This window comes from Heliangelus exortis, chromosome 6 (genome assembly GCF_036169615.1).
Source record: "Heliangelus exortis chromosome 6, bHelExo1.hap1, whole genome shotgun sequence".
Taxonomy (NCBI): domain Eukaryota; kingdom Metazoa; phylum Chordata; class Aves; order Apodiformes; family Trochilidae; genus Heliangelus; species Heliangelus exortis.
Genome location: NC_092427.1, coordinates 21708698 through 21727277, shown reverse-complemented (window position 1 = coordinate 21727277; position 18580 = coordinate 21708698). Strand labels below are relative to the sequence as shown.

Genomic DNA, 18580 nt, shown 5'->3' with positions numbered 1-18580 from the left:
AAAATATCTCAATTTTTACAGTAAGAGGGGACTTTTGAATGGAAAACAACGTCTAAAAGAAGTACCTCTTCAGGGAATAGAAGTTACATTTAATCCATGAAGAATACATCTTCACAGAGTCACGGTTTGAATGTGTCAGGTACTTTTTCTATGTCTAGGCAGTATATTCAAGATCTTAATATGTTGGAGTTATTGACATGGTCCCAGAAAAAGCACGTGACTCTCTGAAGTTGCTTTCCATGGAGAAGTTCAGTTCTAGGTGCTCAGGTGGGTGTTATTCAGTGCTTAGTTTTCTTGAAAGCAAGTTGCCTCCCCAGATGCACAGCCAACAAAAAGCAACAAGGCTGCTTTTTTTTTCAGAAAAAGTAAAATAATTTTTTTGTTGTTGTTACTTTGCTGGAGGTAGTTGGACAACCCAAAATAGCAAAATAGTATGTACCGAATCATGCCACAAAACAAATTTCTTTAATCTCCACATTGTAACAATTGGGTTTTATTTCTACTGGAGCATCCTAGAACAGTTATGAGACTGCTGCAGCCTGACCCATTGCAGCAGCTGGGAGGTTCTTCTGGCCTTGGGCAAATCCTGTGCTTGGGGAGGAGGAAAATTGAGAAAAAAAATTTTATTTATCATCCAAAATGAAAGGAGAAATATTGGAGACTGTGCCATACTCCAGGTGAGACATGTTCTGAGGGAAGTTTTTCTGGCTGTTGCAATTTCATGTGCTGTTTCTTTTTGTTATTGTTTCTGTATCATTAATGGGGAGCCTTTGATTTCAGGATGGTCATTTCTGTGGTTTTGATTAGTGAGTTTGCAGGGACTGTGTTGATCAAATAAACAGCAAGGAGAGGATTTTCTGAGTGTTCAGGTGATAACAGAATTATTTTGGGGGATTAAGTCTACCTTGGATCTTTCCAGTGAGCTACTGTTTTACTCCCTGAGTGGAGAAGGCTTACCAAGAAAGAAAAGGCAGTGAGTTGAAACAGATTTACTCTTTTGGACAAATTTTGCCTGATTTTTTGTAAAATGTGCTCAGCCATGGCCATGGCCAGTTGTCCATTTAATCCCATGTCACTCAGGCAGCTTTTAAAGCTCTCAGGAGAGTTTAATTTACCATCCTGGCAAAATATCATCCTTGTGAATCAGTCTTCAGGCAGTTTTGGGGAGCTCAGTGCCTTGGGAGCTGTGTGAGGGGCAGCCCAAGGCAGGCTGGGTTTCTCTGAGGACCTGGCACAGTGTGGGTACTTCTCAAGGAACAAGGGCATCACACATGCCCACTTTGCACCAGAAAATCTTGGTGCTTCTTTGTAAAATCAGAAGTCAGCTCTCATGCATGATCAGCACGAGGGCTCGGTGCTGGCGACGTATTTCCAGTAAATCCAGATGCACCAGAAGCCAGCATGGGAAAATGTCAATGCTGAGATGGTTCCCTGGTTGTTCCAGCATGAAGTCTGATGCAATATGTGGTGAGAGGGTGTCGTCAGGTTTATAGGTTAAAGAGGGTGAGAGAAGCAGGAAAATAAAACAAGACAATCTGGCATCCTCCGGTTTGACCTCTTCAAGCCTTCCATGTCTTTTATTATCTTCCAATTGTATTTAAAGTTATTAATATACCATAAGAGAAATCCTCATGGGGAGAAGACATAAATATGGTAAGTAGGTACTTGGACAGACCATTTGAAAGTATTTGTCAGTATTTTAAGCGCCCTGGGAAGATTTAGGGGGGGCAAAGGGAGAGGAGGAGGGTTGCTTTCCTCCAAAACAAGGCTGGAGGGTTTTTATCTGTCTAAATACCATCATGGAGATTGTTTGTAATGCTAAAAGTTGATTTTGGATGTGTTTTTAGACTCTGCATGCAACAGTGCTCCTGGATCTGGTCCCAGCTCTCCAAACAACAGCTCCAATAACATAAGCACCGAGAATGGAATTGCAGGATCAGTCACAAGTATTCAAGCTGAGGTACAGAGCCCTTCCTCACTCTGATTGTTAACTCTTGGGTTTCTAACCAGTTTTTGCAGAGTTTTGGGAATTCAGGCCTACAAACCTGTGTGCTCCGTGCTATAAAAAACCCACCAGATTGTGACTTGGAGCTCACTTGGGGAATTACCTCTCAATCTGGGCTGACAGGGTGCATTATCTGTTTATTAAATCTAGCTTGAGCAAGCTCACAAGCTGCTTGTGGTAACTTGTAGTGCTTTTGTTGAGAGGAGAGTAAAAATAAAAGTGATTTAGCAAGGTAAAGCATAAAGAGCATTTTGGGGTCAAATGAAAGTATTTTAAAATGTGGGAAATCTGTCCTTGTGTAATGTATATAGGGTGGCTTTATTGTGTTCACTAGGCTAGTCTAAATATGATCAAACCAGAACTGGATTAAAGGGAATGGATTTAACCTTTTACTCCCCACTTAGGGATTTGAAAGCTTGGGGCCTGCTGCCATGTGCTAGTTTATAATCTTGTAAGGTTTCACTGTCACTTGAGGCATCTGCTACAGATGTCAAGGGCAGGGTGTTGCACTGGGTAAACTGGGGCTTGATTCTACACAGCAGCTCCTGTGTTCAGGGTTACTGGAACCCACCTTTTCCTAAGGGCAGATATTGGGATGTGGGCCAATGACTCCCAGTATAAATTCTGCATGTAGTGTGTGGTTGTGTAATATTACTGGTGCATTTCATTTTATCCATCTTACCATTAGCTGTTCAGCCCATGAATGTAGTGTCTGTCCTGACATCAGGACTGTAAAAACAGGCTTGGACGTGTTCTCCCTAAATTGTAATTTAGAATAGAAAGGAGCTTCTTACGTTACAAATGTAAGCCCTTATTGCTTTCTAGTTGTGTACAGATTTTCACTTTATTTTTATTTCTAATGTAGTGTAGCATCATTTAATATGGGGAATATGCCTTCTACTCCACCCTCTCCCCTACCAAATTATCCAACACACAGAATCACAGGCTGGTTTGGGTTGCAAGAGACCTTAAAGATCATCTAGTTCCTACCCCCTGCCATGGATAGAGACACCTCCCAGTAGACCAGTTTGCTCTGAGCTAAATCCACCCTGGCCTTGAACACTTCCAGGGATGGGGAAGTCCTAGTTTCTTTGGGTGACCTGGGCCAATGTCTCATCACTTCACAACAAAGAATTTCTTCCTAATAGCTCATCTAAATCTCACCTCTTCCACCTTGAAACCATTCTCATGCTATCGCTCCATGCCCTTGTAAAAAGTCCCTCTCCACTTTTCCTGTAGCCCCTTCAGATACTGGAAGGTGATTTAAGGCCTCGCCAGAGCCTTCTCTTCTCCACTCTCATCTGCTGTAGACCTTAGAAGCTTCAGACAATTATTGTAAAAATTAAGACAGTGTAAGGTACAGTTCTGACTTGACTGACAGTGGAAGCTGCTCTAAAGAGACGTGACGTTCGAGATGCACAATCACCATGTAGGAGTTTGGAGCAGACCTCTCAGAGACAACGGTATTTATCCGGTGTTATTATGCCGGGTCCTGCACTTTGGCCACAACAACCCCATGGGGAGCTCCAGGCTGGGCACAGAGTGGCTGAGAGCAGCCAGGCAGAAAGGGACCTGTGAGTCTGGATTGACAGGAAGCTGAACAGGAGCCAGCAGTGTGCCCAGGTGGCCAAGAAGGCCAATGGCATCCTGGCCTGTATCAGGAACGGCGTGTCCAGCAGGTCCAGGGAAGGGATTCTGCCCCTGTACTCAGCCCTGGTGAGACCACACCTCAAGTGCTGTGTCCAGTTCTGGGCCCCTCAGTTCAGGAAGGAGATGGAGGTGCTGGAGCAGGTCCAGAGAAGAGCAAGGAGGCTGTGAAGGGATCCAGCACAAGTCCTGTGAGGAAGGGCTGAGGGAGCTGGGGGTGTTCAGGCTGGAGAAGAGGAGGCTCAGGGGAGACCTCATCACTCTCTACAACTCCCTGAAAGGAGGCTGGAGCCGAGGGGGGGGGGGTTCGGTCTCTTCTCCCAGACAGCTCTCAGTAAGACAAGAGGGAATGGACTTAAGCTCTGCCAGGGGAAGTTTAGGTTGGATATTAGGAAAAAATTCTTTACGGAGAGGGTGATCAGGCATTGGAATGGGTTGCCCAGGGAGGTGGTGGATTCTCCATCCCTGGAGGTTTTTAAGAAGAGACTGAATTTGGCACTCAGTGCCATGGTCTGGTAACCACAGCGGTAGTGGATCAAGGGTTGGGCTTGATGATCTCAGAGGCCCTTTCCAACCAGCTGATTCTGTGAATCTGGATCAGATCTGCAGAACTGAAGACCAGCCAAGCTGAGGGCACATGTTAGGGTTGTGTTAGCCTCAGGAAGACCAGTGCTTACTTACTGGTTTTGCTGATCCAGGAGCTGCTGATACTGTCTACACTTGGCAAACTTTCTTGTGATACAAACAAAGCAGGCAGCTTCCTGCAAGTCAGTGTTAGGTCTGGCAGGTAAATGTGCAGCTGTAGCTTTCTCCTTTAACAGTTTATTTTCAAGTAAATAATTTAAGCTAATCATCTGTGACTAGACCACCAATACCTAATAAAATGGACACAGAGTATAAGAAAAACTCTTACCATCAACTGCTTCTAATTCAGCAGTTTTCTAAGTTAGTCTGAGGCATGAGTGGTGCGTATGATTTGGAAAAAACAATCCCTCTACTGCCAGAGCCTTTCCTGGGATTTGACATTGCCTCTTTTGTAACTGTACTGCAGTGTGTAATTCACAGCTATGTCACTGTATGTAAGGAAAGCATCCTCTTCATCTAGGCTTTTAACAAGAACAGCATTTGACACACCATCTCCAAACAGACTCTGCAAAAAGGAGGAAGAAAATCTAATTTTTTGTTTCCCTGAAGAAAATGTCTAGGGTTTTGTGGGTTTTTTCACCTTTTTATAACTTTGAGGAAATAGGAAAAATATAACATACAAATGACTGTGCAGTTCCAATTTGAAAGCTGCCCGGAACTGTGTTAAGTATTTTGGATTGTTGCCATCACAGAACAGAATAAAGCATAAATCACTGTGCAATGGCAAACAGAACATTGATAACCTGTTGCACAAACTGTTCTCCCATTCTCAAGTACACATTCCAGGCGTACTTGAATGGATTAGCTAAGTGTCCTAGTCCTTTGCATTTGTTTTTTGGGGGAAAAATAACTCTGCTCTTTGTTCCAGCATCTCATATTGTGTGGTGCATTAGCCTCTTTGTGTTCATTTGGGAAAAAATAACTGGGCAAGGTGGGATTTTGTTTCCTTTAAAATCTTCTGCAGTAGAAGTAGTATTACCTGGTAGCCAAGTGTTAGAGATTTCTTAAATGGTAGTTCACCAGGCTTTCTATTGTCCCCACATTTAAATATTTAGACATAATTAATTTGCTGGGAAAAAAAAGTTGCCAACTTCAAGTGTTTTATACTTACCTTCATGTTTTATTTTAAATGAGAAATACATCTTTATGCTTCATAGTTTGCTAGGTTACCTCTTGAACCATTTCAGATATTGGAACATGGTCTTTGAATTCCACATTTAAGTTTCAGAGCTTGTCATCAGTGTGGAAAGACTGCAGCTCTCTGCCTCCTTTTAAAATAGACAGTATCTATTTTTAAGTACTGTTTTAAATCTAAATGTTTTTTCATCTCTGAAAGGTACATGATATTCATTGCCATTGCAGTTGCTACAAGACTATAAAAAGTTCTTGACTGCAGATGAAAACTGTAACATTCTGAAGCTGTTCTCTTATGTGCAATTCAAACAACTCTTGTGTACAACTCATAGATGGGATCTGGATATTTAAAGTTATGATAATGCTGCTAACTATCATATGCTGAGAGTGCCAAACTGCTGCATTTTTTCTCTTCGCTATTTTTCAAACAAATCCCCAGGAGACTGAGGCCCAACTACAGGCTGTTCACAGCTACAGATTGTTCAAAGGGAAAATGGATGTAGGTTTGTTTAGTTTCTGATACCTGTAAACTATTTCATCACTCTGCTGACAATAACCATCTTACTCTCAATACAGCATACTAGCATTATATAATTTAAATTAAAGCAAAATTGCCAGTCTTGCTCAGATTTACTTGGAAGAAGTGTGAGTGTGCACAATCACATGCCCTTACCCGATACCACTCAGCAGCAAAATGCTCCCTGCAAATTTCTTCCTTTGGGGTTGCAAATTGTGAACTGCGATCTTAAACCCAGATTTACTTGTTTTACAGGAGAACTGATCTCTAATATCTTTTCAGTGAGCTTGGATGACATTTATGACAAGAAGGCAAAAGGAAATAAGAAAAAAATCACTTGGCAGATGAAAGTTTGCACAAGGCCATATGAAAGCAAGGTGGTTTTGCTCAATGTCTGAACTGGAAAGTTAGTGGCACATCAGAAAGTCCATTTGAAATGGCAGCCTAGTCTGGTGATGGTGCAAATATGGTTATGGGATGGTTTTGCTCCTCCTGCCCTTCTTCCACAGCCAGCGCCAACCTCCGGGGCAGAGGTCCGGGGTCCTGATCACATTGTCAGCTGTATTTTAGTTGATCAAAGAGGCAAGATTGCTTTTGGAGGTTGCTTTATAGAAAATGTTTGGTTTTCAGTATTAGTTCTGATGTGTTTTGTTTTGTGCTTTTTTTCTCCTAATAGGTGGCTGCAGGGTTTTTTTAAGCTTCACCTTAGAGTCTTTGAGGGAGAAAAATAAGGTTTTATTAACCAGAGTTGTCCCAGCCCTGCAACCTGGGAAATAACCTGCAAAGCCTCATTGACTTACAAGGCTATGAATTCAGGTCTAAAATACAGAAAGCTATTCTTCAAATCTCTGTTAAGTCAGTATAGATTGTTCTGTAGTGTAATATTAAGTTAATCATAATCCATTTTTTTCACAATAGCATGAGATAAACAGTAGAAATTCTATAGAAAGCTTTTTTGAAAGCTGTACTCTATTTAAGTTCAAAAATAATCTGCAGAGAATTCAGGGTGATCAGAACTCTTGTTTCCTAACAGGAAAATTGTGCAGGAAAAGTATTAAAATATATAATCTTTATAATGGGTTTTCCATCATGAATTTCAAATCAATATTGTTTTGAAATTAAAGGTATTCTTACTTAAGTGTTCCTGCTTTATACGGTAATTCAGTAAGTCTCACATTTCACCCTGAAAATCAGGAAATAGCTACATAAATGCAATGTTAAGGCTTTTTGATGAAATTTTGAAGCCTGATTTAAGCTAAAATACACTAGTAAATAGCATAAATTGTCTGTGATTTGCGAAAGAGAACAACAGCCATTGTAATGCCATTTTTAAATGGTAATTTTTTTAGCTTTTAAAGGACAAATACTTGAAAAGGGCAAGTGAGCTGTTAAATCATCTTTGCCAAAGCTTGTTGCAGTGGCACTGCATGAGGATTGAGTGGAAGCAGAACTCTCGTTGTATTGCAGGGATCATCTTTAGTCTCCAAGAAAGATCAAATAAACTGTAAAAGACCACTCTGTGAGGCCAGGTTGCAGAGTGAAAATTATCTATGTTAGTTGTCCTGGTCTCATCACCCCTGCATGGCCCCTGCAGTGGAGTTCAGGGAGTGCATCTAATTTCTCAAGATCACAGGGTGTTAGAGGTTGGAAAGAACCTCTGGAGATCATCATCCAGTGCCCCTGTCCAGGGCAGCTTGCACATGGCGGCATCTGGGCGAGTTTAGAATGTCTCTGGAGATCATGACTCCACCACCTCTCTGAGAAGCCTGTTCCTATGCTCTGCCACCCTCACAGTAAAGAAATTCCTCCTCATGTCTACATGGAACGTCCTGTGTCCAAGTTTGTGCTGGTTATCTCATGTAAAGTTGTTACCTCTGTGCCTATTTAGGCTGAACTTAAAGCACAGCTTATCTCCCCTGTCCCATATTTCAATTCTGTGTGTTTCTGATGTGTCCTCACAGCAGGTGTACTGTGTCCTTGGCATTTGTGGATGCTGTCTCACCAAGACAATGCTCTTGATTTTGTTTGCAGACCAGCCTGGCTCACAGACTTGTGAATCGTGAAGGCTCAGTAACACAGCTTCCACTCTACACATCTCCTTCTTTGCCCAACATCACACTAGGACTGCCTGCAACTGGCCCTTCCAGTGTAAGTGGGGGGGGAGCATGCAACCTTTGAAATGTGGCTTGCACCAGTTCATCCCTAAACATGCTGCTCCATCAATTCTGCATTTTTAGGGAGGATCAGCACAGCAGGAAGCAGAGAGACTTACTATCCCAACCTTACAGCAGCGGATCTCTTTATTTCCTGGCACCCACCTCACTCCCTACTTGAGCACTGCAACATTGGAAAGAGATGGGGGAACGGCACATAACCCTCTTCTACAACACATGGTCTTACTGGAACAGCCAGCTGCACAAACACCCTTAGTCACAGGTGAGCACTCCATAAATGCTGTGTGAAACTCAGTCCCAGATGGGGAAGGAGAGCAAGGTACATCACCTATTGGGTTTTTGTAAAGTCTGTTCTCATGTACAAAAGAGATACAGCAACATCTATACATTCTGTAGATATTAACAGATAACCTGCAGGATGTATTTGTTGACAGGTGGGATACTGGTGGCATTTGCAAAGTCAAGTTTCCCACCTCATCTAGAGGTAGGAGAAGTCTGCCTTGTCACTTTGAAGAAATGAAAATAAATCATATTTACTTCCATAAGTTTAAGTTTATAGGTCACAATTAAAAACTACATAGTTAGAATTCTAAACACTTTAGATTAAAGTGAAGACAAAAATGTTGTGTCTTATGATTACCCTTCCTGTTTGTCACAGATGGTTTCTATTCTGTATATGAAAGGCACGCATTTACAAAATCTCAGATTAAAATACTTGCTTTTCATCATTATTATAAATGGCAAAATCAACTGCATTCAAACAGATTGTATTTGTTTGTATATGTTACATTTGCAGTATGCTAATTGCTTTGAATCACTCCTTGTGTCATATTTTCAGAATTAAGTACCTGTGGGAAGGCGTATTTCTATAAATAGGGTTGAGTCAAAGCAATAATCCCCCGTAGGATGAATTTCTGTTTTACAGTGTGCAATGCTGGGTCGAAGGATGTTCTTCCTAAGTAAGAGACATGTTGATTTTTATTTCTTTCATTCCTTTCCTATTGGAAACTCTTGAGTTATGTTGATCACTGAAGTGTTACAGCACGACTCTGGTTTGGCTTGTGTCTGGTTTTACATTCACATCCCAGGAATACACATGAGATTATAAAAAGATTATAAACATGGACATCTGGGGAAGCTGAAACCCAGAAGTATGGTATTTAGCTAGCATGCTCAGAGGGTGTGTGCAGATTCCTTGAACCTTTATGTAATGTTCTGTTGTCTCCTCCTGCCCTGGTTGCTGTGGCATGATGAATTTACTCAGAATCATGACATGGCTCTTCACCAGTTACCCCTTGCCCAGGGTGTGTTGATGAAGAGCCACTGGGGAAGATTTCCTCTTTTGTCCTATCACCTAAATTTTCTTCTCTGTTTATTGGTGATGTTTGCTTTAAAGCAGACATAGGAAGAACTGCTGTTCATTTTCCTATCTGACCTCTCTCAAAGCTTCCCTCAGGTTACAGTTGACTGTGTTTGCTTCCAAGTGTGTTCCTGCTAGCCCACCTGCTACGTGCGGTGTTTTCAGAGCAAGTACAACATGTTGTAAACCAGCACTTAGTAGAAATGTTCACTGTACAACAGAGCAACACAGAGAAACACACGTTCCAGATGCAGCAACTGAAAGAGAGCAAGCTAACACATGGTCTCCAAAGCCCTGAGTGGACTGGCTGCCAAACTACATTTAGTACTTCAGACTTCCTTGGAAGCAAAGTGGAGTTTATTGGTATTCTGCCTTCAGCTCTGGAGATGTCTCTTGACATCTGCAAAATAATGCAATGCAATGGCATACTCTTTCTATGCTGGAAGGTAGACCTGGGGGTTTTGGGAAACTAGAGCAGAATTTCTTAGGTCTGCTGTTCCTCTTTTGACAGATGACTGTGGATAATATCCTTCACTTTGACCTATGTCAGCCTATGTTTTCCCTGTCAACCAATGTTTTTTCCCTGTGCTTGGCACTGGTGAAGCTGCATCTCAAATCCTGGGGTCACATTTGTACCCCTTATGGAAAGGGATGGAGTGTGTCCAGAGAATGGCAACAGAGCTGGGGGAGGGTCTTACGAGGAGCAGCTGAGGGAACTGGGGGTGTTCTGCCTAGAGAGAAGGAAGCTGAGGGGAGACCTTCTCACTCTCTACAACTGCTTGAAAAGAATGTTGGAGTGACATGGGGGTAAGAGGAACTGTGCTGTAAGTGAAATGAACCACGTCTTGCCAAATCATTCCTATATTTGTGCACACAGACATATATGTGAGTGTGTACACACAGATTTTATAGACATTAATTTATAAAATAAGATATCCTTTTACATGATGCCTTTCAGAAAAGCAAAGGGTGGGAGAAACTAGGTAAATCTTTCCCCAAGAAGAGAGACCTTTAAATGAGTCAGTTTTTTCCATGTAGGGCAGTTCTATGAATCAGCAGGAAAATAATGTCCAGGGGTAGAAATGTCAAGGTGTATCCACTGTATTCAGCTGGCTGCATATTCCTGGGCATCTTCACCCTCTTCTTAACCAAAGACTAAAGAAACAGAAGATATAATTTCTCTGACCCTTGAATTGGACATTGACTTGGACATTTCTGAATGCTACTTACTGCTTTTGCAGTCTTTAATTTGTTTTATACTGTGAGGAAAGCAAAAGAGTACATTTTTTGTTTTCTTTAAAGTATGTGCAGGCTTAATCCACAGTAGGGAGATAGCACTCCACAGCAATGATACATTGCTATCCCAAGGTGTAAGGAGCAAAAGTAAAGGCCCCTCCACCCTTGGGCTGGGCTTTGTGTTGGGCGTATATTCGTGCCCCAGCTTTCTAGGAAGTATGTGAAGGTTTGTTTACAGAGAGCAGAGCATGAACTGGCTGACCTCAAGAACAGCCAAAAAGACAAGACACTTTTCTAAAGACATGCCCTTGACGGTGTTCAGGTAGGTTTTTCACGTGGTAGTCATCAGAGAAACTCAAATTGCCAAGGGCATGTGAGTAATGCAAGTTATCCCAAAATAACCTTATGTTTTCATTGAGTTACAAACATGTATATACAGCGATGGAAACTATTCTAGCTATTTGTCATCTTGGCCTCTAACTTACCTTCTTTCTCCAGAAACAATGAAGCCTGATGGCTCCCATATTCCTGAAATGCTTCAAGGGAGTGCCTTTTCCCAACAGAAACCTAGTCAGGGTTTATCAGATGGAAATTTTCACTCCTAGTAATCTCAACGGGGTGGGGTGTAGCACAGCCAAGGGCAGATGTGCTTCCCTCTGGTATAGAGCAGGAAGCAGCTTCATAAGCATCCATCATCCTTCAGTGAGCCCTGTGTGGGGTATAATTGCAGAATGCTGAAGGGTAGCAGCTTGGGTTTTGTATTTTCATAGAATCATAGAATCTCAGACTGGTTTGGGTTGGAAGGGACCTTAAAGATCATCCAGTTCCAACTCCCCTGCATGGGCAGCGACACCTTCCACCGGACCAGCTTGCTCCAAGCCCCATCCACCCTGGCCTTGAAATCTTCATAGAAATCTTTTCTAGAAAGAAACCCAGGATTGCTCACTGTACCAAGGCAAGCTTTAGAACTTCAACTTCTCCAAACTGCCCCCATGATCTTAATTCATGGAAGAGTCCATAAGGTATTGTGGATTTTATAAAATGAAACATTTTCCTGGGGTGTGAGTAAACAAGAAACAGAGAATTCAGAAAAAAAACAAAGTATTACTCCATCCAATGGTAATTAATTGTAATCTGTTCTCTTCTAAGGATGGTTCAGCTGTAAATGAGAGGTGGCTGGTTTTAACGTTATATATCATTGTCACCATCAGCATTACTCAACAGACCTTTTCTCCCTTCCTTTCTTCTTCCTTTTTTTTCTTCTCTGCTGTTTTTTCCTCCATATTATCTTCAGACTGGTATCTTTCAGGACTGCCCCTCCATGCACAGTCTCTGGTTGGTGGAGAACGGGTCTCCCCTTCAATACACAAACTCCGGCAGCATCGCCCGCTGGGGCGCACGCAGTCTGCTCCCCTTCCCCAGAACGCCCAGGCCCTCCAGCAGTTAGTGATCCAGCAGCAGCACCAGCAGTTCTTGGAGAAACACAAACAGCAATTCCAGCAACAGCAACTGCACATCAACAAGGTAGGCATGATGCTTTTAAAGTCATTCTTTCTCATACAGCATCACCAGCAGCTTCAGGTGACACTATTACAGAATTTATGTATGTGGTCTGGACCTCCATATCCACCTGGCCTGTATCATTGAGCCTCTTTTTTCATGATTTTGAAAAAAAACATTTAGAAGGATTGGGACATCCATCACCAAGGCAAGGATCAATACCCGTGTTGCAGGCAGTAGAAAGGCAGTACGGTTCAAACTTCTGGCTTTCCACTTTTCCATTATTTTTTAAAGTTGTCATTGCTGCCATTCATCCATATCAGGATCTTTTGTCAGTTTTGTAGCAAATAACATAAAATGCTGTCAAGGAACATGCAGAACATACCTACTGTGTATATATTTTCTTTGAAAAGGAGAAGAGGCAGTTATGTGGATTTGAGAAAAAAATAAATAATAATTGCAAATGAAGATACTCAGATTTATCGCAGCATTTTTCACTAGAATAACCTTTGAAAAGAGAAAAGCTTTTCCTATCTCAGTCCAGAATCTCTCATCTGTGGCCCTGTGTTAAGCACTGGAGCATTCTATCCATTTCTTCTCCTGAAATTGAGAACAGTATTGCTGTGCATCCTGCAGAGGTTGCTTTGAAGATTAATTAGTTGTGCTTCAAAAGATTGTTTTGAAGAAAGCAGGTCCTACACATACCATCTTGCTTTCTGTAGATCACTTAAAGAACATCAAATGGATATTGCTGAGCACCATTCATCAGTGTACAGATTTTCCTGTGTAGCCAAAATCCTATGTCTGGGCATCCCAATATTACAACAAAGGTGAAACAAAGCTGCTTCAAGAGGATTGCATTGAGTAGGCATTAAAAAAAAAAAGAAAGACAAAATCGGGGTATTTTAGCCTTTGGGAAGGTAAAACTCACCGTTTTTGTGCAGGAGGTCTGCTGACAAGTGGCATGGATGGAGCTGAGGTTTCTACCCAGAACTTCAAAGAGCACAGTCTGATGATGCTAGACTGGCCATATGGAAACATGATAGAAGAAGAGAGAATTTGATCATAATCAATGTGTTATTTTCTGACCAATCTGTACTGTTTTGAGGGTTTTTAAAGAGTTTTCTCAAGGATTTTAAGTTAATGGTTGGTAGAGCTAGCTTAATGATGATCTTAAAGGGCATTTCCAACCAGAACAGTTCTGTGATTTACAGTAGTGGCTTTCTTAAAGAGCCAAGCAAATCTTGTAGTAGGTTTCAGTTCAGGCTCAGGAGGACAAGTTGCATTGCAGGCAGACCTTTCATAGAGCTGCAGTTTAATTTATGGTGGAGGCCTCTCCAAATATTTTCACTGTTCCACTCCTGTGAGAAAATACAACAACTGGGAGCTAGATTTAAAAAAAAAAAAAAAAAAAAAAAAAAAAAAAGAAGAAGAAAGAATGAAAGAAAAAAAAACCCAAACCAAACATAAAAAACACCACCACACAAGCCCCCAAAACTTTGTTTATAGACTGGAGCTAAGGCAGGATGATTACACAAGTTACTGACGTCAATCATGTACTTCTGGAGAGCTGCCACCATGCACCGCGGGTGCCAGCCCTGGGCCTCATTCAGCCCCACACACTGGGGTGGTGGGGAGCTGCTGCTGCCATAGAAATTTCCCTTATTCCCCTCCAGACACGCTCCGTGAGCAGGAGAGTCAGACGCGGGGTGCTAGGTAGGGTTTCTTTGTTGGGAAATAAATGTCAGCTCGGCAGCTTGTTTGTTTGAGGTTTTGAAGACTTTTCTCTTGCCAATGCTCGGAAGCGTCCAAAGCCCTCGCCGTGACGTACCCACTGAACTCATTCAGACTTTCTCTTGGACCTCCCAGGAGCTGGAGAGAGTGTGTCTGAGCAGAGCCGAGCGAGTCCTCCAGCAGCCCTCAGAATTTCAGCTTTGTTAGAGCCTTGCATCCACAGCAGAGGCAGGCAGGAGGTGGGGGTGTTGTTTAACTGATTGCACGAGGGCTGATTCTCTACGTTTTGATTTATATAAGTCATGAGTTCAAATGGGTTTTGGTACTAGCACTATATGCGTGTGGCAAATTTATCCCGTGGGATAGCATCCAAGTGCTGACATGGAAAAAGACTTTTCCCAGACGCACAGATATTTTAAGACCCTGATGTGTAGCAGAGTAAGGGCACAACTAAAAATAATGTCATAGATTGCTGCCTTTTAATTATTAGCAGAACTGACAGCACTGTCTGTTAAGCTTGTGTTGGATTTCCTGCAAATAATATGAGGCTGTTTTCACTTGCTTGTGATTTTTCTGAACTTTTTTGGCTTTGAACTTTCCCTGTTAGGTGTCAACATCAGATGAAATTTTGGGGAAGGTTGCAACGATATCAAGCCTCATTGTTTCCAAGAAGATGGCTAAGGAAAAACGTGTTGTTTTACTCCTAAATAAGAATAAGAAAAATCATCTAGGGAATTTGGCTGTGAAGCCTGAGGCTTTGGAGCAGTAGCTTGAAATTGAACAAATGAGGACAGGGTGGGTGGCTGAGTAGGGAAGGAAGCTGCAGAGGGGTAGGGTGGGTGGGATAGGAGGGACAAGACTCTTTGGTGTGACTGGAGGGGACCTTTTCTCCTTGAGTGCAGTTCCTTCCCGCATGGGCTCTGAAGTTCCTGGTCTACCACTGTATCAACAGCAAATTAGGGGTCAATTTAGTGCAGAGAAAATCATGGTTCCTCCTCTTTGGGAACTGGCTATGACTCCCCTGGCTCAGTGCAAGGCTCTGTATGGAAAATAAACGTCCTAACCTGTCTCATTGGGTGTTCATGTTGTCACCTGTGGTGACATTTGCATTTGCATAAAGGAGGGGAAAAAACACAGAGAAAAAACCCAACATAAATCCACACACAGGTAAATGGGGACAAAGAGATATGCATGAATGAAAAGAGCAATATTCATGTGTCCAAGCTGACCTCTCAAGTGAGGACATGGATGCAGTCAAGTCTCCCGTGCAAGATTCACTCACATTTTCTTCTTTCACATCTTTTTGATTCAAGTTTTGGTGATGAAATGGTATCTATTTCACAAGACTGAAAAAAGTACAGAGTAGGGTAAGAAGGAGGCTCCTCTCTGTTGTCATGCTGCCTCGTTTGGCATTGTAGGAAACTCAATGAGTGGAAGAGGGTAAGAAATGGTCTTAGGGCTGAGGCAGCTTTGACTCTGTCACAGCTTTCTCCTCTCTGTGACAGATATACATCAAATCAACTGTGTCATATTGAAACCCCCATCCAGTATGTAGTTTGGCCATAATCCCTGCCCCAGTGGTACATTTGATGGCACAGGGTGAGCAGCTTCACTCCCTGCCTGCCATTGAGTCACTGCAAAGGTGACATGCTGAGAGCACTTGGGTGCTCTGCTGGTGATCACCTTATAAAACTCACGTTATAAAAATCTTGTTTTGCCATACAGTAAATATATGCAGTGATCCTATACCATCTTCCACACTCACAGCCTCACTGCAGACTTCAGTCTTCTTTAAGATGCAAATTTTATTTTTTTGTTAATGAGAGAGAGGAGCTGTGATATGCATGTGGATGTATTTTTGTCATAGCAGTAAACTAAATGAAGTAGAATGCTTTTCTCTGAAGAGATTCTAGGTATTTTGAGTTGAAAGTGTTAGCTTTTCAGCATGTTAGGTCTTGAAGCAGCAGTTCCCTTTCTAAAGAGATATATACAAGTGAAATTTCCGTAAATCCTGTGCCAGAAAACTCAACTTCTTACCTTTTGATAGTGAAGATGAGTATTTTGGCATTAGTGCCCCGGATGTATAATTCACAAAGCCTTACTAGAACAGATAATCTCCCTTTTAGCCCTGAATTGTACTGTTAAGCAGATTAACATAGAGCTTTTGTGGTCAAATTATGGTTCTTCTGGGTAAATCTCATTTTGAGTACATTCTGGAAAGTGAGGTGTTTCTCCTGCTGTGGCATATATGTGGCAACATACATACACCAGACTACAATGCCTCAACTTGTCTGTGGTACAGCAGCACTGGGTGGATACGTTTTTATTAACACCTAGAATTTAACTTTGCTATTTCCTGATGATTTTTTTTTTCTTTTTTGGAACACGTTAACTGTTTAGCCTCAAATGACTTTGTGAGAGTAGGTTTTCATATCTAATTTTTAATTTGTAATATGAGGAAAATTATGTGTTCTATGTTGTATTGCACAGCATTCAGATACAGTTGTTCCCCTTTTAATAGCGTAAGAGAATATAAGATATAACTTTGGATATAACCAAATGTTGAAAAGATCTCTCCTTCAGCATTCCTGCCAAGTGTCTCTCATTGCCAGGAGCCGTTGTTCTGCAGGGCATCTCTTGCTGCAGATCTTGCTATATGTAGATGTCTACCTGATACAATCAAGCCTGTAACTCCAATTATTTGGGGTGGAGGGTAGGGAGAAAACACCTCTGCTGGTGTCAACATGTTTTCTCCTCGCTCCACCTCCTTTTTCCCTCCAGGCTCTCCCTATTCATTACAGTTGAGTTGGTCCCTCTGGCCTAGGCATAGAGGCCAGCAGTTTCCTGGTCCTTCCAGCTTGTAGGCTACCTCAGACAGTTGTTCTTTTCCTCTGTCTCATCACTTCAGGAAAAAAAAAAAAAAATAGATTTTTCTTGACTTTGGCTGCTGCAAAGGGCTCTGCAAGCTCTGTACATACATACATAGCCTGTGCACAAGTCCAACCTCCCCCCCATCGTCCCATATCATAGAATCACAGACTGATTTTGGTCTGTCCAGCAGCACTGAAATCTCTGAAGGGTATGACTGAAGTATTCCCTCCAGTACTGATGTCTTTCTCCTGAAGAGCAGTATCTGAAAGCAATCCCCTCAGTGATTCAGACTTGTTCTCTACTTTCAGTAACCATCTCCATGATGAGCAGCACTGGAGAAATGCCACATTCTTGTGTTGGACCCTAAATTGGAAGAGATCTATTAATCTAGCTCAAGTTTTACTTCAACTCAGACCCAGCTTTCATCTCCTAGTCTATGATAACTGAGGTGATCTGTCATGTTAAGTGTTGAAGGAGCCTTGTCCTTTTAATCATGCAGGACCAGAAATTTACTCTCTAACTGCTTGGTGTCTTAGGAGAAAGATTCAGAGGCGCCCAGCTTCACCAGAGTTGGTGTGTTGGTCTTTCTGATAGAACCACTGTTGTGTAGTCCTATATAAGTTCTTCAGCTCTGCCTCTGCTTCCCAAGGTGCTCTTCAGCCACCAGGCAGGTCTCTGTTACACTTCTTGCCTAATGAAAAAGAGTATTAGTTATATCCTAGGAGTTTTTCAGGCATTTTTCTCTTGGGGGCTCTTTAGTTTTAGTTTGTGATGGGTAAACAGACATTCGTAGCCTGGTTAGTAGTATCTTCAAAGTCTTCCATGTCCTAAGAACTCACCACTACAGAGAAGGTACCATGAATAAGTAGATATATTGTATCTAGTAGATAAATCATATATCTATCAGCTGACCTGAATTTTTACTAGCAGAGAAATGCAGCTTTTTTCCCCTTACAAAGCATTCCACAGATAAATGAATTCTTTGGTTTTCCTTCGAATGTGACATGCTATGATTTTTTTGTTATGTTCTTTCTATTTCAGAGACAGATGAGAAATCTTGCCAGCTGCACCTAGTCTTTTAAAAGTGCTTGTGACTTGGGCTGTATAGTTTCTTTTCTACTGAAGTAGTTGGCTGTCCTAGGCTGGGTAGGCAGTGCCTTAAACAGTGTTTGATGTTGGCAGTATGTGGTAGCCAGAGGCAACTGTGTTTGAAAATTGAGGAGTAACCTTGTTGCAAAGGAAGCTAGAGAGCTAATTAAGGGAATGTTAAGTTGTTTATGGTGCATTGTGGAATTGTTTACTATCTCAGCTATATTTGTAAGCATTTTCAGTGATGTCTGAACCTTATATATATTCTCTTGCACTTTTATTACCTTAAATTTTCTTAAATTACACAAACGTGTTCATAAAATTGAAAAAATTGAGTATTTTTAGGGAGTTTAATGGGATGCACATACTCATGTATTACCATGGTACATGTTCATAACAAATGGCTTTCTTTGTAAAATTGTCCATAAAGAATAGGGTTGTAGCAACAAGAACAAATGACATACAAAGAGATTCACTTTGAATTAGGAGAGCAAACTGAATGTTTCAAATGTCCTTGTCATCGACCGCTTGATCTTTCAGCCTTCATTGTGCTTTTCATTTATTTCTTACATTTTTATGGAGTTGTAATAATTTAAAACTTCTAGGGAATTACACTGCTTCTCATTTCCATTAGATTTGACAATGACATTCTGAATTATTTTCCCAGC

The 18580-nt window shown here is 41.7% G+C and overlaps 1 protein-coding gene across 14 annotated transcripts in view; it reads left to right on the top strand.

The window, feature by feature from the left end:
* Positions 1–18580, top strand: part of HDAC4 (histone deacetylase 4) — a 258653-nt gene that overhangs the window by 176348 nt on the left and 63725 nt on the right. For 11 of the 14 annotated variants that reach the window (XM_071747134.1, XM_071747132.1, XM_071747133.1 and 8 more), the window contains 4 exons: positions 1848–1960; positions 7980–8096; positions 8186–8384; positions 12013–12242. In XM_071747134.1, the coding sequence (XP_071603235.1) occupies positions 1848–1960; positions 7980–8096; positions 8186–8384; positions 12013–12242 (659 nt within the window). The remainder of the gene's footprint in view (positions 1–1847; positions 1961–7979; positions 8097–8185; positions 8385–12012; positions 12243–18580) is intronic. The other 3 variants (XM_071747136.1, XM_071747131.1, XM_071747129.1) reach the window with 1 other exon arrangement.